Genomic DNA, 27,755 nt, shown 5'->3' on the forward strand with positions numbered 1-27,755 from the left:
CGTCCGACGAGATGACGAGGTCGGAGACGAAGTGATTGTGGCCTTTCGTTAGATATTCCACTTGATAATCCGTCGCGTCTCATGTTTGGGACTTGGGGAGTCGTCGCTATTTGCGTCACACAGTCGCTGTGGCCTTTTAGGGAGCCGACGAGCCTGAGTTGATCGTCCATTGCGCGTCGGATTGCGTCGATTCGACGGGATGCAATCGGCTGGTTGAAAGGCGAGCGATTCGGAAGCGCGCGCTAACGACGGACGTAGTCCCCTGGTCCCCGAAGTAAGGAATGGTTTTTGATCGCTCTTATTTGCGCTCTAAACTTTTTCCGCACATAGGTAAGGCGAAACGGCTAGAAACAACGTTTCAGAACTCCCGGTAGTGTCTTAGGCCGCTGATGCCGGAAGATATATCGTAGTCTCCGTCGTATTTTTCATTTATCTCTCAAAGCGGAGGTGCAAAATAAGTCGTTTCTTTACGCCGTTGGTGAAATCAATGTTTTTTTAGGATCTGAAAGAGGCTCTTTAAATTCGTGCTTTCATTCAACTATTTACTCTCGTACTTATTCCCTGTACGCTCGTTCACGTTCTAAGATATACGGATATCAACAGATTGTTACTGGATGGGTCAGTCTTATAAAGTATTTTCATTAATTATTTAATTGTGATTATCTATATTTAGCGTGTTGATTGTCAGCTGCATGCCTCCTCCAGTTTCTTCAGCTGTTATTCTCACAAAGGCAGTAGGAGGAACTGAGGTCTGCTAAACCTGTAGTTGATCATTATTTCTGTATGAGGAACAAGTCTTCTTAGGCAGCTGCCTTATTTAATTCTGCTTTTGGAAGTATTCTAGTACATCCTTGATAACAATATTCGAGTTCGAGAGCCAAAGCTCTTCAGGCGAGACTCTAATCTATTAATTAATTTATTTATTTATTTATTTTGATTTTTAGGAAGCTCTCTATTTGAGTGCTGAGCACGGGTTTTTCGACGTTGCCATGGAGCTGCGTAGCATTGGTAAATAAATAAATAAATAATTTTTTGATTTTGAATTTTTATTTTTATATAAGGTGTTCCGTGGAATCTTCACTGTTGGTTGCAGACTCTCGCCGCCGCGGATCGCGCGCGCAAGTTGGAGCTCATCATCATGTTGCTACTTGACTTCGCCTCAATTAATCACGACGAAATGGGAGACGAATTCATGCAGGACGGAATCGCTCTTCTCTTCTCTCTGTTCCGAAAATACAACGTAAGATAAATACGTATTTTTATATGTACAGTAGGGATACCATAAAGGGGTTTCTCTTTTTTCTTTTTGAAGGAGGAGGCTTTGTATCGGCAGTTGGCTAGCACGCTATGCAGTTGCTATGGTGATCTGCCGCCTCCTAGGCCTCTGGAATTGCCGCCGGATGTGGACGGATTCACGTCGTCATTTCCTCGAATAATTGGTTAGAAAGAAACTCGTTTATTGATTTATTTATTAATTGGGTATAAAGGTCCGGAGTTTGTTAATAATCCGGAAATGTCTGACGTCACGTTTATCGTGGAAGGAAAACCGTTCTACGCTCACAGAATCATTCTCGTTGCGGCCTCCAGCAAATTCAAGGCAAGAAAATAAATTTTTATTTATTGATTTTTGTCTCAAAACGGCTGTTACCTAGGAGATGCTGTACAGCTGCAGCGCAACTTCGCCTAGAGGAACAAGAAGCCAAAATTAACGTCATGAAGTCAATATCGATATCTTTCTTAATTGGGCAAATAATCTATATTTTGTTCGTTTGATTTAGGCGAGATCTCGCTTCTGCGAATGATGAGTACAAGGCCACGACTTTGACTATGAGGTCTTCATTGCATATTTCTTCTCATGAGTGAATGAATAAGTGAATTTCTTTTAGACAGAAGGTGGATGATGCTCAGCGCAGTCTGCAAAATATAAATGAAGTGAACTCCAAGTTGAGGTTATCACAGATATTATATTCAGAACTTCATGATTGTCAATAAATTGTTTTTCAGAGACAAACTATCATCAGCCCTAGAACGTGGACCTGAAGTTCAGGTTGTCTACGATAGGGAGCATATTCTTTTTACAAATAACTATTTCCGCTGTTGATAGTACACAGACGGAAAGACGTAGAAATGAAGGAGAAATAAATACGTCAATCAACCGGTATGCAACGCATCTCAATCACGTATGAGTTTCTTCACGCCAACATCGCGTAGATTATTCTTCATCCTCCAACCCTATCACGTGTTTTGTTGCTGAGCATTTTAGCTACAATCTGCGTTGGTGTCTATGTTGGATATTCGAAGACGCCGTCTCCTACAAATTCGTCCCCGGTTTCCTTCTACACTGCGCCTTGGAACGACTTCTCCCGGGTCGTTTGTGAAGCCGGTTTCAACAGCTGGCAAGACATAGGAGACCGGTTGGGGTACGACTGGCAAAGTCTTCAAGGGATTCGCCAAGGAAGCAAAAAATCAATGTCAATTTCTTCTCACAAAGTGTGTCGAAGAGAATGGAGATTCAAAAGAATCGCGCAGCAAAGTTGTCGATGCGTGTCGTGGCATTCAGATTGGAGGTCGACTCAAGGATATCGTGAAACGGAATGGCTATTTCATTTGATGTGATTTTTTAACTTCCGTTTTTTAGTTTTTCTATGATTTTTATCGGGTTGTTGTCCGGATCATAACCGGCGATTTATGCGTATTGGCTCATTGATCTTTTAGATGCCACGTGCTTCGAAGCCTCCCGTCTTTGTTTTCAGCGTTTGTCTCGCAAACGTCTCCAAACCGAAGGTACGGCGCACTTTTCTGAGTTTAGGTGCATTGAGTAACCTTGTCGATGCGTTTTAGCTGTCGCGAAGTTCTGTGAAGCGCTGTTTCGGGCATTTTTCGTCGAAGACGTCAACAACGGAGGCTCGCATCGCGTCGAAAACAGCAGATCCTGGTCAAATCTGTAAGTCCTGCTAGATAAACTGCGATTCGCGATCAAAAACGAGCCGAAAAGAGTCGCACGGCTCTCCCCCGAAACGTCGATCGCCGTTTTCCCCTTATTTCGCTAGTTAGAAGAGATCTAATAGCGCGAAGTGCCTTCGAAAATGCTAAACTATCATTCGAGACCACTAGAAAGACGATTCGCGATGGGGTCAGTTTAGAGAAAGCGTGAACTATAGCACACGGTTTTTGGGCCATTTGGCTCACCTCTTCGTTGTCTAATTTTTTGCTATAAAACAACGGGAATGGGTAGTCGGTTTGATCTCGCCGCATCAAATTGACTTCAAACGCTAAATTTCGGGTAATTTTTGTACATCGCGTTACCGGAAGTAAACCGTAAGCAGGGTCCAAATAATCAACATAATAATAATAATACCACATTTTTATTTTTGGAGGTTTTCTCAAGAAGTTGACGAAGAGGTTGACTGCACTGCGGTCCCAACGTCCTCGGCATGACGGAGACATTGTAACTTCCTCGTAGTTGCATTGTCTTATAAACTGCCTGTATGCCTCCTTCTTGGTATGAGGCTTTAACGTCTAAAAGGCCAACCGTCTCGTGGGCACGAGCCAAAACTGCCCAAATGGCGTATATCTTCGAATAGAGGCTGCTATTCGTATTGGCAGTCTCTGCAGGAGAGTGACGCCTACAGAAAACGTGCCTGCTTTTTTAGCAGGCACACATTACTGTGGGGACTGCAGTCTCAGTCCCGTGCCTTGCCTGCTCTTTCTATAGAGTGGGTGAGGCACACCTGGGGAGGGGAGGGAAGCAAGAGACGATAGAATGAAGAAATGTTTTTATTAATTTATATTTTCAATAAAAAATTTGGACATGGCTTCCGCAGGTCTCACGTGCATGACGCTACATCGCGGACCTTCTAAGCGTGCTAGTGCGCGTCATACCCTGGAGATTGAAAGCGTGTAACCTAAGTAGATACCATGCAAAATACGTGCAAGCAATTATATATTTATTGTTCGTTGTTCCCTTCTTCAATTGACGTCACATCTTCCGGCGGCGGTTGAAAAAAATAAATTTTGGCGATGTCATTTGTAAAAGACTGAAGTTGAACTATAGTTCACGGTCAATTTTGGATAAAAAAGCATGAACTATATATAGTTCACGGTCAATTTTGGATGAAAAACCATGAACTATTGTTCACGGTCAATTTTGGATGAAAAACCGTGAACTATATATAGTTCACGGTCAATCTGGGATAAAAAACCATGAACTAACTACAGTTCATGGTTCATCCTAACTATTGTAAGACTACGTGGGCACTGCCGATTAGGTGCCGAAGATTTTTTTTCTGTATGGGAAGGGGGAGCAAAGCCCTAAGAAACATTTTTGGGATTCGTGGTTACACCTAGTTTATCTTATAAAAATTTTTCTAACGTTGAGAAAATTAGAGTTCCTAGAAAAGCATCAAGCGTCCTCTTTATGCGATTTTGACTTTATGCTTGTCTCTAACCCTGGCCAGTCCTTTACTGAAAGAACGCGGCGACACTGCATACTAAACATTTTTACTAGTATGAGCTGAACGTCCAAGCGTTCAATCGTTCCATGCGTTCAAACGTTCGAACGCGTCCAAGCGTTTGAACGTCTAAGTGTTCAAGCGTTCAAACGTTCACGCGTTCAAACGTCTATGCGTTCGAACGTTCAAACTCCAAGCGTTTGAAAGTCCACGCGTTTGAACGTTCAAACGTCCAAGCGCTCGAACGTTTTTGAACGTCTAAGCGTTCAAACGTCCATGCGCTCGAACGTTTGAACGTTCGCACGTCCAAACGTTTAAGTGTTTGAACGTCCAATTAAGCGTTCAAACGTCCAAGCGTTCGAACGTTTGAACGTTCGCACATCCAAACGTTTAAGTGTTTGAACGTCCAAGCGTTCAAACGTCCAAGCGTTCAAACGTCTATGCGTTCAAACGTCCATGCGTTCGAACGTTTGAACGTTCGCACGTCCAAACGTTTAAGTGTTTGAACGTCCAAGCGTTCAAACGTCCAAGCGTTCAAACGTCCAAGCGTTCAAACGTCCAAGCGTTCGAACGTTTGAACGTTCGCACATCCAAACGTTTAAGTGTTTGAACGTCCAAGCGTTCAAACGTCCAAGCGTTCAAACGTTCGAGCGTCCAAGCGTTCGAACGTTCAAACGCTTGGACGCTCAAACGTCTGAACTTGTGGGGCAAAACCCTGACGTGTATCTACAAGATTAGTTGGCTGAAAGTGCAATAAGCCTTACTTGGCTCAAATCCCCCGCACCCATGCCCCACTTTCAGCTTTCACTTCACCTTTACGGCCTTTGGCCTTTGATCCGAGGAGCGAGAAGAGCGACGATGTGGCTCTCAGTCCAACGGCCACCTTTGTGTCCACTTTGACTTGGCGATTGCCTTTGTTCTTCTCATGGAAACGAGCACGCGTTCGGCGAAGCAATCTCACACGAAGATCTGGGGCCTTCTAGATTCAATAATTTATAGGTAAAGGAGAGCAATGAATGAGGAAATTCAAAACGCTTACTGTGAGAATTCATTCCAAAGTTTTATTTCCATCCAGATACAGAAAATTGACCTTCAAGAGAAAACGAGAAAGTCTACTGATTCATGAAAAAGAGACTCTATACTAGGATTTCTTACTTGTTAATTAATTAATTAATTAATTAATTAATTAAAAATTCTTTTGTTGATTCCTTTTGGGCTGAAAATTTCCAAGTGCTCCGTCGGACTGAAATCGAATCGTCCAAAATGCAAAAGTGACCCCCTTTCGTAATATTCTAACACGTTTCATACGAATTTCGCTCTTTCGAAACGAACGCCTTTTCCGCCGAACCGTTCGAACGCGTCTAGACTTAAAAACTGCATTCGCCTTACAGAAAAAAATAGCGTTTTAGGCCTTACTTAGCTCGGAAAGTTCGCTCAAGGCGCTACGTAAGCCATTCCACGTTCTCCTTCGATTTTCCGAGCGAATGACGAGTTGCACTCTTCCTTCTCTTCGTATTTATCGTAGAAGCGGCCGCGTTTCGCTCGAATTCGGTCGCGAATGGCCTCGAAACGAACTTGGTACCATCGATCGTTCGATATCACGTGAATCGTACGCCCGTATCTTCGTGCGACGAAATGAGCGGCGAAAAACAACGAAAAGACGTACCTAACAGCGATTTCGTTTCGTCGTGGCCACGTTTTCTCCGCCATCTTGCTCGATGTAGGTGCGATATGTGTCGCCTCTAACCGAAATCGTTATGCAATATTTCGTCAGACCGGAATCGAAACCGGTTTGCCTTTTGACACCTTCTTTCCAAAGAGCCAATGAGCACGAAGAGCGGAAACCAGCAAGCCAATCAGAGCGATGGGCGGGGTCATAGTATATAAGGAGCACGCGCCCCCAATTTCCTTCAGTTGCGGCAGAGGGTGGATGGGTCGCGGAGCAATCTGCGTCTCGTCCTTGACGGATCGACCCGGGAGCTTTGGCAAAAGGCAAGTCTGGATAGTTGACTCAGCGTGGCCCACGGTATAATGCCGTGCCGGAGCCTGTAGGCAGGGCAATGGGGGGCTTCGGCCTCGGTCTACGCACTGGGATTCGCGATTACTGCCTTATTGTCGCTAATGGGCACGACTCACGTTAGGCTCGAGTGAGAAACGGCTCAGAGGGGGTGTTCAACCATGGCCTGGTTGCCGGCACTTTTCTCACCCGACAGCACGATTAGACCAAAGATAATCCGACCCAGGAGACTTCGATTCCGGCATGCACTGTCTTTACTGTCGACTCCTACAAACGGTGGTCGGCCGCTCTCCACTTCCAGTAGCCCCGGTTCTTCTCAGGAACACATACCGAAGGGTTTTTTGGTACCACCGCGGGACTACGGTATTAGGGACCGTCTCTCATCCAGGCGGGTACCGGTGGGGTGGCTGATGACGTCGTGGCTCGCCCGACAATTTTTGGAACGGGTGGCCATTGCTTTTGCGGTGGCTGCCTTGGGCTACGAAGCGTCCGAACCTCCGCGCGGTGTAGCCTGGATAGCGCGAATACGGACGCAGCAAAAAGGTACGTACAACGATTTTTTGACAGATACTAATTTTTTTCTTTTTTTCTAGGTGGAAGCGTGAAGGAGAGAGCTCGAGAAATCGAATACGGAACGACAGAGACAAATCTTCTTGTTTTTAGGGCGAAATGTGGACGAGAAGGCTGAAGAAAACGAAGATGGAACGACAGACAAATCTTCTTCTTTTTTCGGCGGAAACGTGAACGAAAGAGCTCAAGAAATCGACGACGGAACGACGGGATGTTTTCTAGGTGGAAATATGGACGAGAAAGCTGAAGAAAACGAAGACGAAACGATCAAATCGAAGAAGGAACGATTGGAAGGAGTTTGCGAGCGATCGAGCGCATGCAACGTTTTTTCTTTTTGTATGAAATAAAACTGTTGTAAGACTCTATGGTAATGGCTCGTCAGCGCTGTTTCTCGAAGCAAACGCGATGGAAGTTCGATTTTATCGCTCCGCGTCGGTGTCTCCAAACCCGGATTAACAGCGACGAAGTGCCTCTTGTCTCAAAAGAAAGGCGGAAGAGAGTGAAAGACTTTAACGCGAGGAATGCTTCTTATTATTTATTCATCCACTATTTATTTGTCCAAACAAGGCGCGTCCATGCAGCCCAAACAGATCGCTCTCAAGTCTACGTACAGTACGTCACATGTAGGAAGAAAGAGAAGACAAAGTCATTTCAAGGTGGACGATTTCCTGGCCCCATGGTGCAGTGGCAGCTCGACGACTAAGCTGCAGCTGGAGAAACGAACTCGAATAAGGAGAGAGAGAGAGAGAGCCAAGAGCATTTCCTACGAATCCCTGGGGCCGAACTATTATTAGAAGTCGTGGGTATTGCCGATTATTTAAATGTACTCGATGAGTTGCCGAAAGTGCAAGACGCCTCCTTGGCTCAAATCCCCCGCACCCATGCCACCTTGAGCACAGCTTTCACTTTGCCCTTATGGCTCCTTCGCCGAGGTCTCTCTGCGTCGCCGTCCTCGCCTTTCTCACAGTCCACCGGCATCGTCGAATGGCTCATCTCCACGAGCCAGAAAAAGAACGAGGAAGTGGCTCTAAGTTCAACGGCCTCTTTCGTCGGAGCGTGCTTTCACTTTAGCTTGGCAATCGCCTTCGTTCTCTGGGTTATTCTCATGGAAACGAGCGCGCGTTTAGCAAAGCAATTTCAAAAGAACCACTGCTTAATCCTCGCTATTTCGTTTCTAACGATTCCAATCAACGTCATGGTAACAATGACAACGAATATCATAAGTTTCTACCGCGGCGACGAGAACGCCTTAGCAATCATAGCCCTATTACTGGGAATCCTAGCAAGCGTCGGGGAAATCTCATACAAGGTGAAAAAGAAAGAGGGAGACACGTGGAATCGCGTCGTACAAGTCAGCCCTGTACAGGACTAAGTATCTAGCGTGAGACCCATCATGTATCGGTTTTGTAGACGTAGTCGCATGCAGTTTTTATCCGCTTGAGGTTCAGTTAGTCAGCTCTGTGCTAGTGTAACGTCATTGTGCAAATATATAGGGAAACCCTAATACTAAACCTATGTTGATGTGATGCGAAGAGTCTATAGAAAGGAGCAGCTCTACGCGTAACTCTTGGTGCCACAATAAACCAAAAAACAAGACAACGAAAAATAAGGAACTCATGGCGAGCCTCCAAAACAATGTTGCAGCTTCAAAAAGCGAAGTGCATTTGGGGCGCGAAGGCCGAGTTTCTCCAAATTGGGAAGACACGCGTATTTGATCATGGGCGGCGGACCGCACATAAATCTGCGTGGACGCGTCGGCGGGGGGCAGGTGCTCGCGAATCATTTCCTCACTCACGAAACCCGAACTGTATTTCCAATCTGGGGCGTGATTGCGTCACAACGACTGGGATCCCCAGGGGATATATAATTAACATTACGGCAAGCAGTGTACGTATCCGCCGGCAGGCGGTGTATATATTCCGGCAAGCGGTGTATATATTCCGGCAAGCGGTGTACGTACTCCCGGTGTATATATTCCGGCAGACGGTGTATATATTCCGGAAAGCGGTGTATATATTCCGGCAGACGTGTACGTACTCCGCCGGCAGGCGGTGTATATATACCGGCAGGCGTGTACGTACTCCGCCGACAAGCGGTGTATATATTCCGGCAGGCAGTGTATATATTCCGGCAAGCGGTGTAGGTACTCCGCCGGCAGGCGGTGTATATATTCGGGCAGGCGGTGTATATATTCCGGCAAGCGGTGTATATATTCCGGAAGGCGGTGTATATATTCCGGCAAGCGGTGTATATATTCCGGCAAGCGGTGTATATATTCCGGCAAGCGGTGTATATATTCCGGCAGGCGGTGTATATTCCGGTAAGCGGTGTAAATATACCGGCAAGCATGTACTCCGCCGGCAGGCGGTGTATATATTCCGGCAAGCGGTGTACGTACTCCGCCGGCAGGCGGTGTATATATTCCGGAGGGCAGTGTATATATTCCGGCAAGCGGTGTATATATTCCGGCAGGCGGTGTATATATTCCGGGGGGCGTGTACGTACTCCGCCGGCAGGCGGTGTATATATTCCGGCAAGCGGTGTATATATTCTGTATATATTCCGGCAAGCGGTGTATATATTCCGGCAGGCGGTGTATATATTCCGGCAAGCGGTGTACGTACTCCGCCGGCAGCCGGTGTATATATTCCGGCAGGCGGTGTAAATATACCGGAAAGCATGTACGTACTCCGCAGGCAAGCGGTGTGTATATTCCGGCAAGCGGTGTACGTACTCCGCCGGCAGGCGGTGTATATATTCCGGCAGGCGGTGTAAATATACCGGAAAGCATGTACGTACTCCGCAGGCAAGCGGTGTGTATATTCCGGCAAGCGGTGTACAGTATATATACCGGCAGGCGTGTACGCACTCCGCCGGCAAGCGGTGTATATATTCTGGCAAGCGGTGTATATATTCCGGCAGGTGTGTACGTACTCCGCCGGCAAGCGGTGTATATATTCCGGCAAGCGGTGTACGTACTCCGCCGGGAAGCGGTGTATATATACCGGCAGGCGTGTACGTACTCCGCCGGCAGGCGGTGCATATATTCCGGCAAGCGGTGTATATATTCCGGCAGGTGTGTACGTACTCCGCCGGCAAGCGGTGTATATATTCCGGCAAGCGGTGTACGTACTCCGCCGGCAGGCGGTGTATATATTCCGGAGGGCAGTGTATATATTCCGGCAAGCGGTGTATATATTCCGGCAGGCGGTGTATATATTCCGGCAAGCAGTGTATATATTCCGGCAGGCGGTGTATATATTCCGGAGGGCAGTGTATATATTCCGGCAGGCGGTGTATATATTCCGGCAGGCGGTGTATATATTCCGGAGGGCAGTGTATATATTCCGGCAAGCGGTGTATATATTCCGGCAAGCGGTGTATATATTCCGGCAAGCGGTGTATATATTCCCGCAGGCGGTGTATATATTCCGGAGGGCAGTGTATATATTCCGGCAAGCGGTGTATATATTCCGGCAGGCGGTGTATATATTCCGGAGGGCAGTGTATATATTCCGGCAAGCGGTGTATATATTCCGGTAGGCGTGTACGTACTCCGCCGGCAGGCGGTGTATATATTCCGGCAGGCGGTGTATATATTCGTAAATATACCGGCAAGCATGTACTCCGCCGGCAAGCGGTGTATATATTCCGGCAAGCGGTGTACGTACTCCGCTGGCAGGCGTGTACGTTCTCCGCCGGCAAGCGGTGTATATATTCCGGCAAGCGGTGTATATATTCCGGCAAGCGGTGTACGAACTCCGCCGGCAGGCGGTGTATATATTCCGGCAAGCGGTGTATATATTCCGGCAAGCGGTGTACAGTATATATACCGGCAGGCGTGTACGCACTCCGCCGGCAAGCGGTGTATATATTCTGGGAAGCGGTGTATATATTCCGGCAGGCGTGTACGTACTCCGCCGGCAAGCGGTGTATATATTCCGTCAAGCGGTGTATATATTTCGGCAAGCGGTGTACGTACTCCGCCGGCAGGCGGTGTATATATTCCGGAAAACGGTGTATATAATCCGGAAGGCAGTGTACGTACTCCGCCGGAAGGCGGTGTATATATTCCGGCAAGAAACTACAACGACTACAACGGCTACAACGACTACAACGGCTACAACGACTACAATGACTACAACGACTACAACGGCTACAACGGCTACAACGGCTACAACGACTACAACGGCTACAACGACTACAACGGCTACAACGGCTACAAGGGCTACAACGACTACAACGGCTACAACGGCTACAAGGGCTACAACGGCTACAACGGCTACAACGGCTACAACGGCTACAACGACTACAACGGCTACAACGACTACAACGGCTACAACGGCTACAAGGGCTACAACGACTACAACGGCTACAACGGCTACAAGGGCTACAACGGCTACAACGGCTACAACGACTACAACGGCTACAACGGCTACAAGGGCTACAAGGGCTACAACGGCTACAACGGCTACAACGGCTACAACGGCTACAAGGGCTACAAGGGCTACAAGGGCTACAAGGGCTACAACAGCTACAACGACTACAACGGCTACAACGACTACAAGGGCTACAACGACTACAACGGCTACAACGACTACAACGGCTACAACGGCTACAACGACTACAACGGCTACAACGGCTACAAGGGCTACAAGGGCTACAACGACTACAACGACTACAATGACTACAATGACTACAATGACTGCAACGGCTACAATGACTACAACGACTACAACGACTACAACGGCTACAACGACTACAAGGGCTACAACGACTACAACGACTACAATGACTACAATGACTACAATGACTGCAACGGCTACAATGACTACAACGACTACAACGACTACAACGGTTACAACGGCTACAACGACTACAAGGGCTACAACGACTACAACGGCTACAACGACTACAACGGCTACAACGACTACAGCGGCTACAACGGCTACAACGACTACAACGGCTACAACGACTACAACGGCTACAACGACTACAACGGCTACAACGACTACAACGGCTACAACGACTACAACGGCTACAACGACTACAATGACTACAATGACTACAATGACTGCAACGGCTACAATGACTACAACGACTACAACGACTACAACGGCTACAACGACTACAACGGCTACAACGACTACAACGGCTACAACGACTACAACGGCTACAACGACTACAACGGCTACAACGACTACAACGGCTACAACGACTACAATGACTACAATGACTACAATGACTGCAACGGCTACAATGACTACAACGACTACAACGACTACAACGGCTACAACGACTACAACGGCTACAACGACTACAACGGCTACAACGACTACAACGGCTACAACGACTACAACGGCTACAACGACTACAACGGCTACAACGGTGTATATATTCCGGAAGGCAGTGTACGTACTTTGCCGACAGGCAGTGTATATATTACGGAAGCGGTGTACATACTCCGCGGGCAGGCGGTGTATATATTCCTGCAGGCGTGTACGTACTCCGCCGGCAGGCGGTGTATATATTCCGGCAGGTGTATACATACTCCGCCGGCAGTCGGTGTATATATTCCGGCAGGCGGTGTATATATTCCGGCAGGCGGTGTATATATATTCCGGCAAGCGGTGTACGTACTCCGCCGGCAGGCGGTGTATATATTCTGGCAGGCGGTGTATATATTGCGGCAAGCGGTGTACGTACTCCGCCGGCAGGCGGTGTATATATTCTGGCAGGCGGTGTATATATTCCGGCAGGCGGTGTATATATTCCGGCAGGCGGTGTACGTACACCGCCGGTAGGCGGTGTATATATACCGGCAGGCGTGTACGTACTCCGCCGGCAAGCGGTGTATATATTCTGGCAGGCGTGTACGTACTCCGCCGGCAAGCGGTGTATATATTCCGGCAGGCGGTGTATATATTCCGGCAAGCGGTGTAAATATACCGGCAAGCATGTACGTACTCCGCCGGCAGGCGGTGTATATATTCCGGCAAGCGGTGTACGTACTCCGCCGGAAGACGGTGTATATATACCTGCACGCGTGTACGTACTCCGCCGGCAGGCAGTGTATATACTCCGGAGAGCGGTGTATATATTCCGGAAGGCAGTGTACGTACTCCGCCGGCAGGCGGTGTATATATTCCGGCAGGCGGTGTATATATTCCGGCAAGCGGTGTATATATTACGGCAAGCGGTGTACGTACTTCGCCGGCAGGCGGTGTATATATGACGGCAAGCGGTGTACATACTCCGCGGGCAGGCGGTGTATAATTATATTCCCTAAGGCGTGTACGTACTCCGCCGGCAGGCGGTGTATATATTACGGCAAGCCGTGTACGTACTCCGGAGGCAGGCGGTGTATATATTACGGAAGCGGTGTACGTACTCCGCCGGCAGGCGGTGTATATATTCCGGCAAGCGGTGTACACATTCCGAAAGGCAGTGTACGTACTCCGGAGGCAGGCGGTGTATATATTACGGCCAGCCGTGTACGTACTCCGGAGGCAGGCGGTGTATATATTCCGGCAGGCGGTGTATATATTCCGGCAAGCAGTGTATATATTCCGGCAGGCGTGTACGTACTCCGCCGGCAAGCGGTGTCAATATACGGGCAAGCGGTGTACGTACTCCGCAGGCAGGCGGTGTATATATTCTGGCAGGCGGTGTATATATTCCGGCAGGCGGTGTATATATTCCGGCAGGCGGTGTATTTATTCCGGCAGGCGGTGTGCGTACTCCGCCGGCAGGCGGTGTATATATTCCGGCAGGCGTATACGTACTCCGCCGGCAGGCGGTGTATATACTCCGGAGAGCGGTGTATATATTCCGGCAGGCGGTGTGCGTACTCCGCCGGCAGGCGGTGTATATATTCCGGCAGGCGTATACGTACTCCGCCGGCAGGCGGTGTATATACTCCGGAGAGCGGTGTATATATTCCGGAAGGCAGTGTACGTACTCCGCCGGCAGGCATTGTATATATTCCGCCAAGCGGTGTATATATTACGGCAAGCGGTGTACATACTCCGGAGGCAGGCGGTGTATATATTACGGCAAGCGGTGCACATACTCCGCGGGCAGGCGGTGTATATATTCCCTAAGGCGTGTACGTACTCCGCCGGCAGGCGGTGTATATATTACGGCAAGCGGTGTACATACTCCGCGGGCAGGCGGTGTATAATTATATTCCCTAAGGCGTGTACGTACTCCGCCGGCAGGCGGTGTATATATTACGGCAAGCCGTGTACGTACTCCGGAGGCAGGCGGTGTATATATTACGGAAGCGGTGTACGTACTCCGCCGGCAGGCGGTGTATATATTCCGGCAAGCGGTGTATACATTCCGGAAGGCAGTGTACGTACTCCGGAGGCAGGCGGTGTATATATTACGGCCAGCCGTGTACGTACTCCGGAGGCAGGCGGTGTATATATTCCGGCAGGCGGTGTATATATTCCGGCAAGCAGTGTATATATTCCGGCAGGCGTGTACGTACTCCGCCGGCAAGCGGTGTCAATATACGGGCAAGCGGTGTACGTACTCCGCAGGCAGGCGGTGTATATATTCTGGCAGGCGGTGTATATATTCCGGCAGGCGGTGTATATATTCCGGCAGGCGGTGTATATATTCCGGCAGGCGGTGTGCGTACTCCGCCGGCAGGCGGTGTATATATTCCGGCAGGCGTATACGTACTCCGCCGGCAGGCGGTGTATATACTCCGGAGAGCGGTGTATATATTCCGGCAGGCGGTGTGCGTACTCCGCCGGCAGGCGGTGTATATATTCCGGCAGGCGTATACGTACTCCGCCGGCAGGCGGTGTATATACTCCGGAGAGCGGTGTATATATTCCGGAAGGCAGTGTACGTACTCCGCCGGCAGGCATTGTATATATTCCGCCAAGCGGTGTATATATTACGGCAAGCGATGTACATACTCCGGAGGCAGGCGGTGTATATATTACGGCAAGCGGTGCACATACTCCGCGGGCAGGCGGTGTATATATTCCCTAAGGCGTGTACGTACTCCGCCGGCAGGCGGTGTATATATTACGGCAAGCGGTGTACATACTCCGCGGGCAGGCGGTGTATAATTATATTCCCTAAGGCGTGTACGTACTCCGCCGGCAGGCGGTGTATATATTACGGCAAGCCGTGTACGTACTCCGGAGGCAGGCGGTGTATATATTACGGAAGCGGTGTACGTACTCCGCCGGCAGGCGGTGTATATATTCCGGCAAGCGGTGTATACATTCCGGAAGGCAGTGTACGTACTCCGGAGGCAGGCGGTGTATATATTACGGCCAGCCGTGTACGTACTCCGGAGGCAGGCGGTGTATATATTCCGGCAGGCGGTGTATATATTCCGGCAAGCAGTGTATATATTCCGGCAGGCGTGTACGTACTCCGCCGGCAAGCGGTGTCAATATACGGGCAAGCGGTGTACGTACTCCGCAGGCAGGCGGTGTATATATTCTGGCAGGCGGTGTATATATTCCGGCAGGCGGTGTATATATTCCGGCAGGCGGTGTATATATTCCGGCAGGCGGTGTGCGTACTCCGCCGGCAGGCGGTGTATATATTCCGGCAGGCGTATACGTACTCCGCCGGCAGGCGGTGTATATACTCCGGAGAGCGGTGTATATATTCCGGCAGGCGGTGTGCGTACTCCGCCGGCAGGCGGTGTATATATTCCGGCAGGCGTATACGTACTCCGCCGGCAGGCGGTGTATATACTCCGGAGAGCGGTGTATATATTCCGGAAGGCAGTGTACGTACTCCGCCGGCAGGCATTGTATATATTCCGCCAAGCGGTGTATATATTACGGCAAGCGGTGTACATACTCCGGAGGCAGGCGGTGTATATATTACGGCAAGCGGTGCACATACTCCGCGGGCAGGCGGTGTATATATTCCCTAAGGCGTGTACGTACTCCGCCGGCAGGCGGTGTATATATTACGGCAAGCCGTGCACGTACTCCGGAGGCAGGCGGTGTATATATTACGGAAGCGGTGTACATACTCCGCGGGCAGGCGGTGTATATATTCCCTAAGGCGTGTACGTACTCCGCCGGCAGGCGGTGTATATATTACGGCAAGCCGTGTACGTACTCCGGAGGCAGGCGGTGTATATATTACGGAAGCGGTGTACATACTCCGCGGGCAGGCGGTGTATATATTCCGACAGGCGTGTACGTACTCCGCCGGCAAGCGGTGTATATATTCCGGCAAGCGTGTACGTACTCCGCCGGCAAGCGGTGTATATATTCCGGCAGGCGTGTACGTACTCCGCCGGCAAGCGGTGTATATATTCCGGCAAGCGTGTACGTACTCCGCCGGCAAGCGGTGTATATATTCCGGCAAGCGTGTACGTACTCCGCCGGCAAGCGGTGTATATATTCCGGCAGGCGTGTACGTACTCCGCCAGCAGGCGGTGTATATATTCCGGCAGGCGGTGTATATATTCCGGCAGGCGGTGTATATATTCCGGCAAGCGGTGTATATATTCCGGCAGGCGGTGTATATATTCCGGCAGGCGGTGTACGTACACCGCCGGCAGGCGGTGTATATATACCGGCAGGCGTGTACGTACTCCGCCGGCAAGCGGTGTATATATTCCGGCAGGCGGTGTATATATTCCGGCAGGCGTGTACGTACTCCGGCGGCAGGCGGTGTATATATTCCGGCAGGCGTGTACGCACTCTGCCAGCAGGCGGTGTATATATTCCGGCAGGCGTGTACGTACTCTGCCAGCAGGCGGTGTATATATTCCGGCAGGCGGTGTATATATTCCGGCAGGCGGTGTATATATTCCGGCAGGCGGTGTACGTACTTCGCCGGCAATCGGTGTATATATACCGGCAGGCGTGTACGTACTCCGCCGGCAAGCGGCAGGCGGTGTATATATTCCGGCAAGCGGTATATATTCCGGCAGGCGGTGTATATATTTCGGCAGGCGGTGTATATATTCCGGCAGGCGTGTACGTACTCCGGCGGCAGGCGGTGTATATATTCCGGCAGGCGTGTACGCACTCTGCCAGCAGGCGGTGTATATATTCCGGCAGGCGTGTACGCACTCTGCCAGCAGGCGGTGTATATATTCCGGCAGGCGTGTACGCACTCTGCCAGCAGGCGGTGTATATATTCCGGCAGGCGGTGTATATATTCCGGCAGGCGGTGTATATATTCCGGCAGGCGGTGTACGTACTCCGCCGGCAATCGGTGTATATATACCGGCAGGCGTGTACGTACTCCGCCGGCAAGCGGTGTATATATTCCGGCAGGCGGTGTATATATTCCGGCAAGCGGTGTATATATTCCGGCAGGCGGTGTATATATTCCGGCAGGCGGTGTATATATTCCGGCAAGCGGTGTACGTATCCGCTGGCAGGCGGTGTATATATTCCGGAAGGCAGTGTATATGTGTATATATTCCGGCAGGCGTTGTATATATTCCGGCAAGCGGTGTATATATTCCGGCAGGCGTGTACGTACTCCGCCGGCAAGCGGTGTATATATTCCGGCAGGCGGTGTATATATTTCGGCAAGCGGTGTATATATTACGGCAAGCGGCGTACGTATCCGCCGGCAGGCGGTGTATATATTCCGGCAAGCGGCGTATATATACCGGCAGGCGTGTACGTACTCCTTATGAATAGTCTTACCTTCGGGTGGACGATCTAGGGTGTACCAAAGCTTGAAGTTTGGATTATCTGCTGCTATTTTTTTCTAGTTCAGGACGAAGGAGAATGTCATCTTCGGTCTATGGTATACATTATTGGTCGGAGGGTATTATCTATTTATTTATTTATTTATACCTGATTGGCAAATATGAGTGACATTTCTGTTCTGTCGTATGGGTCTTTTAGAATTGCTTGTACGATTTGAAGTATTGGGGTGATGCCTTGCGCACGAAAATATTGTCTAATGATAATACATTATTATTAAATACCGGAGCCTCCAGCTATCATTCCAATGTGAGTGCATTGTCGAGATTCTTCCTTTTTGCCTTCCTTGATGTGCATTTTGCCTTGGTGAAGAGAACACGTGTCTCTGTCTCTCTCTCTCTCTCTCTTATTAATTACCTTTGCCGAGATAGGTCAGATGACCTGATGGCCCACGCACGTCAATTGCATCCCCAATTTCAAGGGATTCCAAGTGCTGAGTCATTTTACTGCCATCAGGAAAACGCGGATGAACATTGGCAAAATAGACCTAAAATAAATAAATAATTAAATACATCACATGACCCATAAGTATCCATAGCTACCTTGATGACTAAATCAAAGTAGCCAATTTCATCGTCAGAGGTCACGGGGGTATATGGACGAATGACGAGATCGTCTTTGATACGGGCGCTCAAGTACATGTGTTTCCCTGAGAGAAATGATTTCATGAAGGGGTCCCGGTCCCCCCTCTTCGAAGACTCACCGATTGGTAAGCCGAGAATCATGTCCGAGCGAAGCGAAAGCGTCGCGTGTCGTGACTCACGATCTACGTGCGAAAAATTTCGACGCGGCTCTCTAGTCACGTGGTTTTGTCTCGTTTCGCGTTTTCTTTCGGCTACCTCCTTTTCGATTAGCTTCATTGGGATCTTCATTGTTGGATCCAAGCATTTTTCGTGTTTCGGTGGCGTTGGGGACCCCGCTTTGCCTGTCGTTCCCCAGAACGTTCGGTAGGACGACGGGAACGATTGCCGCCACGACTAGACCAATCTAAAATGCATTAGAGAGACGACGTAATCGGCGAGCGAAGACGTCCTTTGGCTTACCATTTCGACCTCAGCGCACGTGGTGACGTCAAATAATCCGGGACAACCACTATAAAAAAATTGAAAAAATTGGTTACATACAAAATGATGGCTTAAAAATCTAAAAAGGAAGTTAATTAAATTCGTATCAAGAAATAAAATAGCCATTCCGTTTCACGATATCCTTGAGTTGACCTGCAATCTGAATGGCAATACACGCATCAACAACTTTGTTACGTCCTTCTCTTGAATCTCCATTCTCCTCGACATATTTTGCGATTGCACTCTTACTCCTTAGATGTCGTAAAAGTGTTCCATAATTGATACGCCACGCCCTTCACCTAGACCGGAATTGCGCCTAAACGAATGAACGGATTGAAACCAGCGATTGATAGTATTATTGCCCGATGATAGGGCTTTCAAACGAGCTATGGCACGTCTAGATACGTGCCGGCATCGCGGAGGACGGTCGGCTGTTCTATCATCAGTACGTGCGTTCCATCATGCGTGTGACGCGTACAGTACCACTTCCGCTTTACCCGCCCCTCACTCCGCGAACGCTGAGCCGCTAGAGCTGATATTGCACACGCTAGTTTGTGAATGATGTAGGTATGTATTCGTAAAAAAGCCGCTTCGCAATCTCTCTTCGTTTGGCCGGGACAGGTGTTCCATAGTACATGTCGTTACGGGACTCTATCCAGGTCTACGCCCACTGCCACCAGTTGACGTCTGGCTACGACCAAAGCTGCATATACGCTCTGGCTACGACAATAGAAAGCGTCTAGCACATTCGGTCGTCGTCGTTTCTTCTTTCTAATGGGTCGAAATCTCTCTATCGTCTTCCTCATCGTCGTTTTCGTTCGATTTGCGCACGGTAGGCGACGTCACTCGAGCGTTCTTCGTCGCCGTGAGCTCCCCTTTGTTTTGTTTCTTGTCGTAGCCTGCCCATCGATCGATTTCGAGTGCGACAACGGGCTCTGCATTCCGAAAGAGTGGCAGTGCGACGGCGATTGGGATTGTCGCGACGGCGAGGACGAATTCGGCTGTCCCGGTTAGCGAGAGAACGCGTTTTTCCTCCTCTGCGCTGCACACAGCGCTGTAGTGTGGTAGTTTTTCCGCTCGGGGCCCCCCTTTCTCGCTCCCACGCCTACATGTACTTTCTTCTTTTGCTTCCGGGGAATCCCCCAGCGAGCCGGAATTGTAGCGCGGGCGAATTTCGGTGCGCGAACGGTCACTGCATACGTCCGACGTGGAGGTGCGATCAGGACAACGATTGCGGCGACGGCAGCGACGAATCGAATTGTCGTAAGTTTTAGAGATTTGATATCTCCGGCTTTTTGTTTCGGAAACGTAAAGTAAAAAAAGCGGGCCACCAGAGTAACTTTATATCTCTGATGGCACGTGCGTTTTTCGTTATACAGTATCCTTTTTTTGAAGAGTCACTCTCGTATGATAACCTATAGCTTATTGACGATGCACTGAATCTCCTGCATAAATATTTTGCCCTTATATAGGTCGATCGTGCAATGCCTAAAATACAAGACTTAGAGCACGCAGTAATGTATTATTTTTTTCTTGTAGCGCTTAAAAATTGCACGTCTTCCGAGTTCAAGTGCGACCAGGGTAAGTGCATTCGAGCGAGCTGGCAGTGCGACGGCCATAACGACTGCAGCGATTCGTCGGACGAGAGAAATTGCAGTAAGTTACGATGCCATACGGCATAAAGGAAAGAGTCGTTTCTTCGTCTCCTAGCGGGCGTCACCTGTTCGGCGGTCGAATTCCAATGCGTCGGAACGTCCGAGTGCATCGCGCAAAGTTGGAAATGCGATGGCGAATCCGATTGCGGTAATGGAGCGGACGAAAAAGATTGCCGTAAGTATTAGAGGGAGGGTAATCGCAGAGAGGAGGTCGTTTTCTCACAGCTCCCACAACGAATTGCTCCGCGAATCAGTTTCTCTGCGCATCAAAGCGCTGCATTCCGGCAAGCTACGTGTGCGATCGCGACAACGACTGCGGCGATTGGTCAGACGAATCGTCGTGCCGTAAGAATAGAGTAGTACCAATGGTACCCCCATCTCACGCGTCGATTAGGTGCGCCCGGCAATTGCGCCGCAGACGAGTTGAAATGCCGCAGCGGCTTGTGCATTCCTTCCTTGTGGCGTTGCGACAGCGATTACGACTGCGAATTGAATTCCGACGAAGAGAACTGCAGTACGTGGGGAATTAGTAGAAATCTCCTCTCCACCTCTCCCCAAAAAAAATTTTTATGGGACTTGTCAAACTTATAGACAAAGGCTATTCACTGAAAACTCTAATTTATAGCCTAAGGAAAATTTTTGGTTTGATTGATCGGGATGATTACATTGCGGTGCTTCGCTTGGGGAATGAGTCTAGGACTCTTAGCTAGCCTAATTAGTGCAATCTTCTAGGAACTTCACTTAGAAGGAGGAGACTTAATTTTCCGTATAGAAAACTCTAAAATGGGGAGACTCCCAATATTTGCCGGTTTTTAATTCGCCTTTTTTTAAAAAATTAGCCTGTCTTCCCGGCGAGTTTCACTGCGCCAATTATCGTTGCATTCCGATGAGCAAAAGATGCGATGGGACGGACGAGTGCGGCGACGGCTCGGACGAAAGCAATTGTCGTAAGCGACTTATTAGAGACCCCTAACGAGATGATGAAGAGAAACAGGCGCTTTTTTAGCTACGCCTACTCCGACAGTTCCGCCCTGCCCTCAGAACGAGTTCACGTGTGGCGATGGGCAGTGCATAGCGCAAAAGTCGGTGTGCGATCTCCGAAGGGATTGCGCGGACGGAAGCGACGAGGAACCGGCGAGAATATGTACGCAATTAATAAATTCGTATAGGCATATATTGAGTTTTTTCTCCTTTATATTATAGGTCCTACTGTTCGCGTTAACGAGTGCCGGCAGAACAACGGAGGCTGCGCGCAGAAGTGCCACAACACGAAGCACAGCTTCTACTGCTCGTGCCACGACGGCTATCAACTGGGAGCCGATCAGAAAAGCTGCACAGGCAATCAAGAGATAAAGAAGCACAATAATATTTAATTATTTATGTATAGACATCGATGAGTGCGCCGATCCGTCCGTTTGCGTTCAGTACTGCGAGAACACGCAGGGCAGTTATCGATGCTCCTGCGCCAGCGGATACGTAAAAGACGGGTCAAAAAGTTGCGTCGCCCAAGGTAATAATAATAAATAAATAAATAAATAAATAATACGTTTGCTTTTAGATCGATCGTCAACTGAAATTCTCTTTGCAAATCGCATCGATATTCGTCAAATTAAGCCGGATCGAAGCGATTTCACGAGCGTCGTCGGTCATCTGTCCAACGCGATAGCCGTCGATTTTCACTTGGAACGCGACTACATCTTCTGGACCGACGTCACGACGGATAAGATTATGCGCGCGCGAATGAACGGGAGCGACGCGCGCGAAATCGTCGCGTCCAATCTCGTCATTCCCGGCGGCTTGGCCGTCGATTGGATACACGATCGGCTCTATTGGACGGATTCCGGTAGTCGACAGATCGAAGTGTCCGACTTGGACGGCGACACGCGATCGGTTCTCATTTGGGAAAAAATCGATAAGCCAAGAGCAATCGTTCTCGATCCATGCGAAGGGTAAGGATAACGAATAGTTATCTATATATGCATTCCTACTCTTTAGTCCATCTCATTGTCTTATATGTATGTCTCTTTTTCAGCTGGCTCTATTGGACGGACTGGGGTTCCCATCCCCGAATCAATCGCGCGTCGATGGACGGCCAAGCGCAGCAGCCCCTCGTCAATCAGACCATTTTTTGGCCAAACGGTCTCACCGTCGACTACGTCAAACGTCGTCTCTACTGGATCGACATCAAGTTCCATCGCATTGAAACGATTCGCATGGACGGCACGGATCGGCGCGTCGTCATCGCTTTGGGCATAACGCATCCGTTCGCGCTGAGTCTCTTCGAGGACGCCGTCTATTGGACCGATTTGCAAACGAAGGCGATACACAAGTCGAGTCTGTGGGGCGAGAATCCGCACATCGTTCAAGACAATCTCTATTTTCCTATGGACGTTCGCGTCGTTCATCCGCTCCGACAAGCCAAATGTGAGCCTCCTTCTCCCTTCCCGCTTGCGTCACGGTTTTTTTGAATTTAGGTCCGAGTCGCTGTCTCGATAATGGGTGCAGTGACTTGTGCTTGGCGCGCGCCAATTACGACGGGAGCGGCGACGTCACGCATTCGTGCGCTTGTCGCACGGGATTTCTTATAAAGTCGGACAAGAAAGAATGCTTTCACGGTGAGCTATGTATGATACGCGTACTTTTGACCGCGATGAATCTCTTTCTCCTAGAGCACAACAAGTTTCTCATGTTCGCTCGTCGGACGGACATTCGCGTCATATCCTTTGACACGGCCATCCATTCGAACGTCATTCTGCCGCTGAACGGTCTACGAAGCGCAATAGCGCTTGATTTCGATATCAATCAGAATCAGGTCTTCTGGAGTGACGTCATTCTCGATTCCATCAGCAAATTCAAAATGAACAGTAAACGAAAACATAGTCCATTATTTATCTATTTTTTCTCTCCAGGTAAGGAACAAAAAGTGATTGCGTCGAATAACCTCGAGATTCCCACCGGCTTGGCCGTCGATTGGATCAACGAGAAAGTCTACTGGACAGACGCCGGAACGGATAAAATCGAAGTGAGCAACTTCGACGGGAGCCAACGAAGCGTCGTCATCTGGAGCGGCATGGAACGTCCGCGCGACATCGTCGTCGATCCGTCGAACGGCTATTTCTATTGGACGGACTGGGGAACGGTCGCGCTCATATCGAAGGCCTATCTCGACGGCACTCGCGCGTCCGTCGTCGTCAATTCGAATCTGACGTGGCCGAACGGCGTCACGATTGGCGACGAGAACGGCGTTCGGTTTCTCTTCTGGGTCGACGCCGGACGAAAAGTGATTGAGAAAGCGCGAACCAATGGGAGAAGTCGGACGATTTTGATCAGTTTCGATTTGCCTCATCCGTTCGGTATTACGCTGTCGGGGAATACGCTCTATTGGACGGATTGGCAGAAGAAATCCGTTGAGAGAGCTCAGGTGGGCCTGTAGAAGGGGCTTCTTCGATTTAATTAATTAAAATTATTGTGAATTTTTTATTTATTAAGACGGACGGGTCAAATCGGGGGACCGTTGTCGGCGATTTGGAAAATCTGATGGATATTCATTTCTACGACAGGGCTGCAATGAGAATCGGTACACAGAGTCTCGCCGCCTTAGTATAGACCCTCCCGTCTGTTCATTGCTCTACTGTCGTCTTTTCTTTGCCGTTTCTTTTAGCCAAGGCTAGGACGAATACTCCGTGTGCGATACGTAACGGGGGCTGTAGTCACATCTGCGTCGGGCAGCCGGCTTCGAAGCGCGCCTGTTTGTGTCCAACTGGGATAACGATGGCGAAGTCTTCAACTACTCAGTGCAATCAAGGTGATCGCGGGGGCCACAAGAAGTAATATTGTATTTTTTTAAAAATTTATTTTTAGATATGACGGCATTTTTGGTTTTTGCTATGGGCGATTCGATTCGCCGAATCTCGTTCGACGTGCCGTACTACGCCGACGTCATCGTCCCATTGGACGGTCTCAAGAGCGCCGTCGCTCTGGACGTAGACACAGTGACAGGTAATAACGAAATAAATAAACATTCTAATTCAAATCATCGACGAATAATCTAGGCACAGTCTACTGGACGGACGTCAATCAAGGCACGATCTCCGCCGCCTTTTTCAACGGCTCAAACCAGCGCGAAATCATCAACACAGGACTCGACATGCCTGACGGCTTCGCCATCGACTCGTCGTCGCGCCTCCTCTACTGGACGGACACGGGAAAGAATCGCATCGAAGTCGCCTCTCTCGATGGCAAACATCGTCGCATTCTCTTCTGGAAAGATCTCGATAGTCCGCGCGCGATCGCGCTTGATCTTCTCACGGGGTACATGTTCTGGACGGACTGGGGTAAGACACCGAAAATCGAGCGCGCTTCGATGGACGGCGACTTGGCGTCTCGCACGACGCTCGTGCGAAGTCAGTTGGGCTGGCCGAACGGCTTGGCCGTCGATTCGACGGCGAAGCGGCTCTATTGGGCGGACGCGCGCACGGAGAAGATCGAGACGTGCGATTTTGATGGAAACGGGCGACGAGCTCTCGTCACGAAGGTTCCGCATCCGTACGGATTGACGCTCTTTGGGGGGAAGATGTATTGGACGGATTGGCAAGATTGGGTCGTGCAGGCGGCGAGTAAGGCGGACGGGAGCGGCGGGGAGATTCTTCGGAGAAATCTGCCCGGGCTGATGGACATTCATGCGGTGAATAGGAGCCTTCCACGAGGTAGAAAAATACGCGGCGTGTAGAATAGATAATATTTATTGAGAGTCATTTTTTTCTAGTTCGGAGTCCGTGCGATTCAATGTCTTGCTCCCACTTGTGTCTTCCCAGACACGCGAGTAGCGGAGCAATTGCCAATTGCGTGTGCAGCACGGGAATCGTCCCCAACGGAAACGGGATATGCTCTTCAAGTAAGCGTAGGCCCAGAAGCGTGGCTTGTAGTAGACGTACTGGGGATACGAAGGCGTGTTCTTAGCTCCCAACGATTTCCTGCTTTTCTGCTCGAGAACCGCGGTGAGTCGCATTTCTCTCGACACCATCGACAACACGGACGTCGTCGTCGTGAAAAATCAACAAAACGCCATAGCAACCGATTATCTATACGCGAGCAATTTGATGTTTTGGACCGACGTCACTTCCGACGTCATAATGAGCTCGACGTTCGACGGGACGAAGATCACGACGGTCGGTCGAGAGAAAAGAACGAATTTTCAACAATCGCTTTGAACTCTTGTGCGTAGGTTATTAGCGATAACGTCGTAACGCCGGACGGCGTTGCTGTGGATTGGATAGCGGGCAATCTTTACTGGACCGATACCGGGAGAAATTCGATCGAAGTGGCTCGCATCAGTGGCAAAGCTAGAAAGGTCTTAGTATCGACCGACTTAGACGAACCGCGTGCGATTTCTGTTCATCCAGTAAAAGGGTAATCGTCATTGATGTATAGCATAGGATTAGTGTCAATTATGAAATCTTTTTTTCTAGTTTCATGGTTTGGTCCGACTGGGGCGACAATCCGAAGATTGAAGTCGCTGCTTTGGACGGCACGTTTCGACTTGAAATCGTCAACACGGACTTGGGCTGGCCAAACGGATTGACTGTCGACTACGACGCTGACCTCATCTACTGGGCCGACGCTCGTACGAACAAAATCGAACGCTGCGATTTGCTCGGAAACCGTCGAACGGAGCTTCAGTTCACGCCGACGCCGCCTCACATCTTCGGATTGACTCTCAAAGGCGACTATCTCTACTGGACCGACTGGCACACGAAAACTATTTCAAAGGCGACGAAAAACGGGTCGACGCCGGTGGAAGTTATTCTCGGCGATTTGCAAAGGTTGATGGACGTCGTGGCCGTTTCGAGCGATAGGCAGAAGGGTAAAGATAATGAAAATATTAGTTTTTCTAATCAAAATGATTTTTTTGTAAAGGAACGAATCTTTGTGCGGTGAAAAACGGCGGCTGTACGCATCTCTGCTTCTACAAACCGGAGGTGAAGAGCGGCTTGGGCGTCGGTCCGTTTCGCGTATTGTGCGGCTGCCCGGACGTTTCTGACGGAAGACGATGCTCCAAAGGTAAAGTGTAGTGAGAATTTGATAGCTACGAGGTTAGTACAATGAGACCTGGGAAATTATCCCGTTTCTCTTCCTTGCAAGGGGCGCGTTTTCTGGTTCTATGTAGACAGGTTCTCTGAACACTTGCGTAGGATTTTTTATAGCTATACTGAGCAACATACATGTACGGAGTCACATTTTCTTTTAGTTCCACCTTCTGATATACCTACAAATGCTGTAAGTACGGAAGGTGCCACAGGAACGAGTGGAGGCGATACGACACCAGTGACATCAGAGATGGCTACCCAACCCTCAGGTTTTCTCCCACTAAAGCAGAAGCGTTGTATGATTTCATCTTTTTTTCTGCGTAGACTCGTCCGCTTATGTTATTGCGGTCGCTGTGGCCGGCTGCGTTCTCGGGCTGATATTGATCATCCTCGTCGTTTTTCTACGTTTGTTTTGGCGTTATTATCACAGGTTAGACGTCACCGTTTTTGTGGTCAGCCTGACTGAGTCCCTTATTTCTCGTACTGCAGAAGACGACTGTACACTGACACTGTTGATGAAGGCTTTTTGAATCCTGCTGTTGTCCGCACGGTAAGATTTGCATTAGCGATTTGTCTGGTGACAATGCGTGTTTTGTATGTAGACGAAAGTGAGGAACAGTGAGCCGGTAAGTATTGATTTTTAGACGCGGTGAACACTATTTTTTTCTATACACGTTTTTCTTGCAGGTCCGGGAGCCTGAAGGCAAAGCCAGTCACTCGTGCTCGGCAAATCCATACCCGCCCTCTGACGTCAAAGTGACTGCTTCGTCAGCTCACTACACAAAGCCTCCTCATCCGTCGGAAACAGAAGTGTAGCTCGCTGCTCAACCTTATTAACTCATAAGGCTCAATCAATCGTGCTCCAGATCAGAATACTTTAGCAAATCAATCAATCAATCGTGCTCCAGATTAGAACACTTTAGCAAATCAAACGTCTATCCTCAATAATTTTGCCTTAGATATTATATGCCGATGTTGTGGCAGTATAGCCCGTATAGCACGCTCCTTTGCATCAGAAACACTTTAGGAGAGAGTCATTAGTAACGTGCCCGGAAGATCTTCCGCTCATCGTTCAGGTCGAAGAATGCTGGATTCCTTCTGAAACAAAGAGCAGATGCAGTGCTAGACTTTCCGCTGACGTCAGAGATTAATCTATTTTATGGAGGATTATCTAAGCATCCGGTAGAC

At 49.3% G+C, this 27,755-nt stretch overlaps 2 protein-coding genes, 1 long non-coding RNA gene and 1 pseudogene across 3 annotated transcripts; 3 read left to right on the forward strand and 1 right to left on the reverse strand.

Moving 5' to 3' along the window:
- Positions 1 to 330: 330 nt before the first annotated feature.
- LOC136188306 (uncharacterized) lies at positions 331 to 892 on the forward strand. Its single transcript, XR_010670193.1, has 4 exons — positions 331 to 447; positions 500 to 618; positions 674 to 749; positions 805 to 892. It is a non-coding gene; the product is annotated as an uncharacterized lncRNA (long non-coding RNA).
- Positions 893 to 945: 53 nt separating this feature from the next.
- Positions 946 to 2,665, forward strand: LOC136188303 (ankyrin repeat and BTB/POZ domain-containing protein 2-like). The gene is made up of 10 exons (XM_065976055.1): positions 946 to 1,008; positions 1,062 to 1,240; positions 1,313 to 1,439; positions 1,488 to 1,597; positions 1,653 to 1,718; positions 1,779 to 1,832; positions 1,887 to 1,949; positions 2,005 to 2,047; positions 2,105 to 2,158; positions 2,212 to 2,665. The coding sequence occupies exons 1-5, from the start codon at positions 990 to 992 to the stop codon at positions 1,707 to 1,709; spliced, it is 492 nt and encodes a 163-aa protein (XP_065832127.1). The 5' UTR covers positions 946 to 989; the 3' UTR covers positions 1,710 to 1,718; positions 1,779 to 1,832; positions 1,887 to 1,949; positions 2,005 to 2,047; positions 2,105 to 2,158; positions 2,212 to 2,665.
- Positions 2,666 to 8,652: 5,987 nt separating this feature from the next.
- Positions 8,653 to 19,042, reverse strand: LOC136188352 (NADH-cytochrome b5 reductase 3-like; annotated as a pseudogene).
- A 475-nt stretch (positions 19,043 to 19,517) lies between these two features.
- On the forward strand, positions 19,518 to 27,535 carry LOC136188279 (low-density lipoprotein receptor-related protein 4-like). The gene is made up of 30 exons (XM_065976017.1): positions 19,518 to 19,658; positions 19,725 to 19,835; positions 19,973 to 20,089; positions 20,366 to 20,482; positions 20,537 to 20,656; positions 20,707 to 20,826; positions 20,876 to 20,995; positions 21,321 to 21,428; positions 21,488 to 21,625; positions 21,685 to 21,819; positions 21,869 to 21,991; positions 22,040 to 22,430; positions 22,514 to 22,905; positions 22,956 to 23,096; positions 23,151 to 23,345; positions 23,391 to 23,902; positions 23,971 to 24,058; positions 24,143 to 24,286; positions 24,343 to 24,480; positions 24,534 to 25,187; positions 25,247 to 25,375; positions 25,441 to 25,649; positions 25,706 to 25,890; positions 25,950 to 26,344; positions 26,398 to 26,541; positions 26,729 to 26,836; positions 26,892 to 26,997; positions 27,057 to 27,117; positions 27,170 to 27,193; positions 27,255 to 27,535. Exons 1-30 carry the CDS (start codon positions 19,601 to 19,603, stop codon positions 27,381 to 27,383), a joined length of 5,412 nt encoding a protein of 1,803 aa, XP_065832089.1. The 5' UTR covers positions 19,518 to 19,600; the 3' UTR covers positions 27,384 to 27,535.
- Positions 27,536 to 27,755: the final 220 nt, after the last annotated feature.

Source organism: Oscarella lobularis, chromosome 6 (genome assembly GCF_947507565.1).
Source record: "Oscarella lobularis chromosome 6, ooOscLobu1.1, whole genome shotgun sequence".
Lineage (NCBI taxonomy): Eukaryota > Metazoa > Porifera > Homoscleromorpha > Homosclerophorida > Oscarellidae > Oscarella > Oscarella lobularis.

What these genes read in the sequence shown, in the direction of transcription:
- LOC136188303 (XM_065976055.1), top strand. An exon ending in CTCTGTTCCGAAAATACAAC is followed by an intron (nt 1,241 to 1,312) that starts GTAAGATAAATA and finishes TTCTTTTTGAAG; the next exon opens with GAGGAGGCTTTGTATCGGCA. An exon ending in CGGCCTCCAGCAAATTCAAG is followed by an intron (nt 1,598 to 1,652) that starts GCAAGAAAATAA and finishes GCTGTTACCTAG; the next exon opens with GAGATGCTGTACAGCTGCAG.
- LOC136188279 (XM_065976017.1), top strand. Translation starts at nt 19,601, where the DNA reads ATGGGTCGAAATCTCTCTATCGTCTTCCTCATCGTCGTTTTCGTTCGA. An exon ending in GGACGAATTCGGCTGTCCCG is followed by an intron (nt 19,836 to 19,972) that starts GTTAGCGAGAGA and finishes GGAATCCCCCAG; the next exon opens with CGAGCCGGAATTGTAGCGCG. An exon ending in CAGGGCTGCAATGAGAATCG is followed by an intron (nt 24,059 to 24,142) that starts GTACACAGAGTC and finishes CGTTTCTTTTAG; the next exon opens with CCAAGGCTAGGACGAATACT.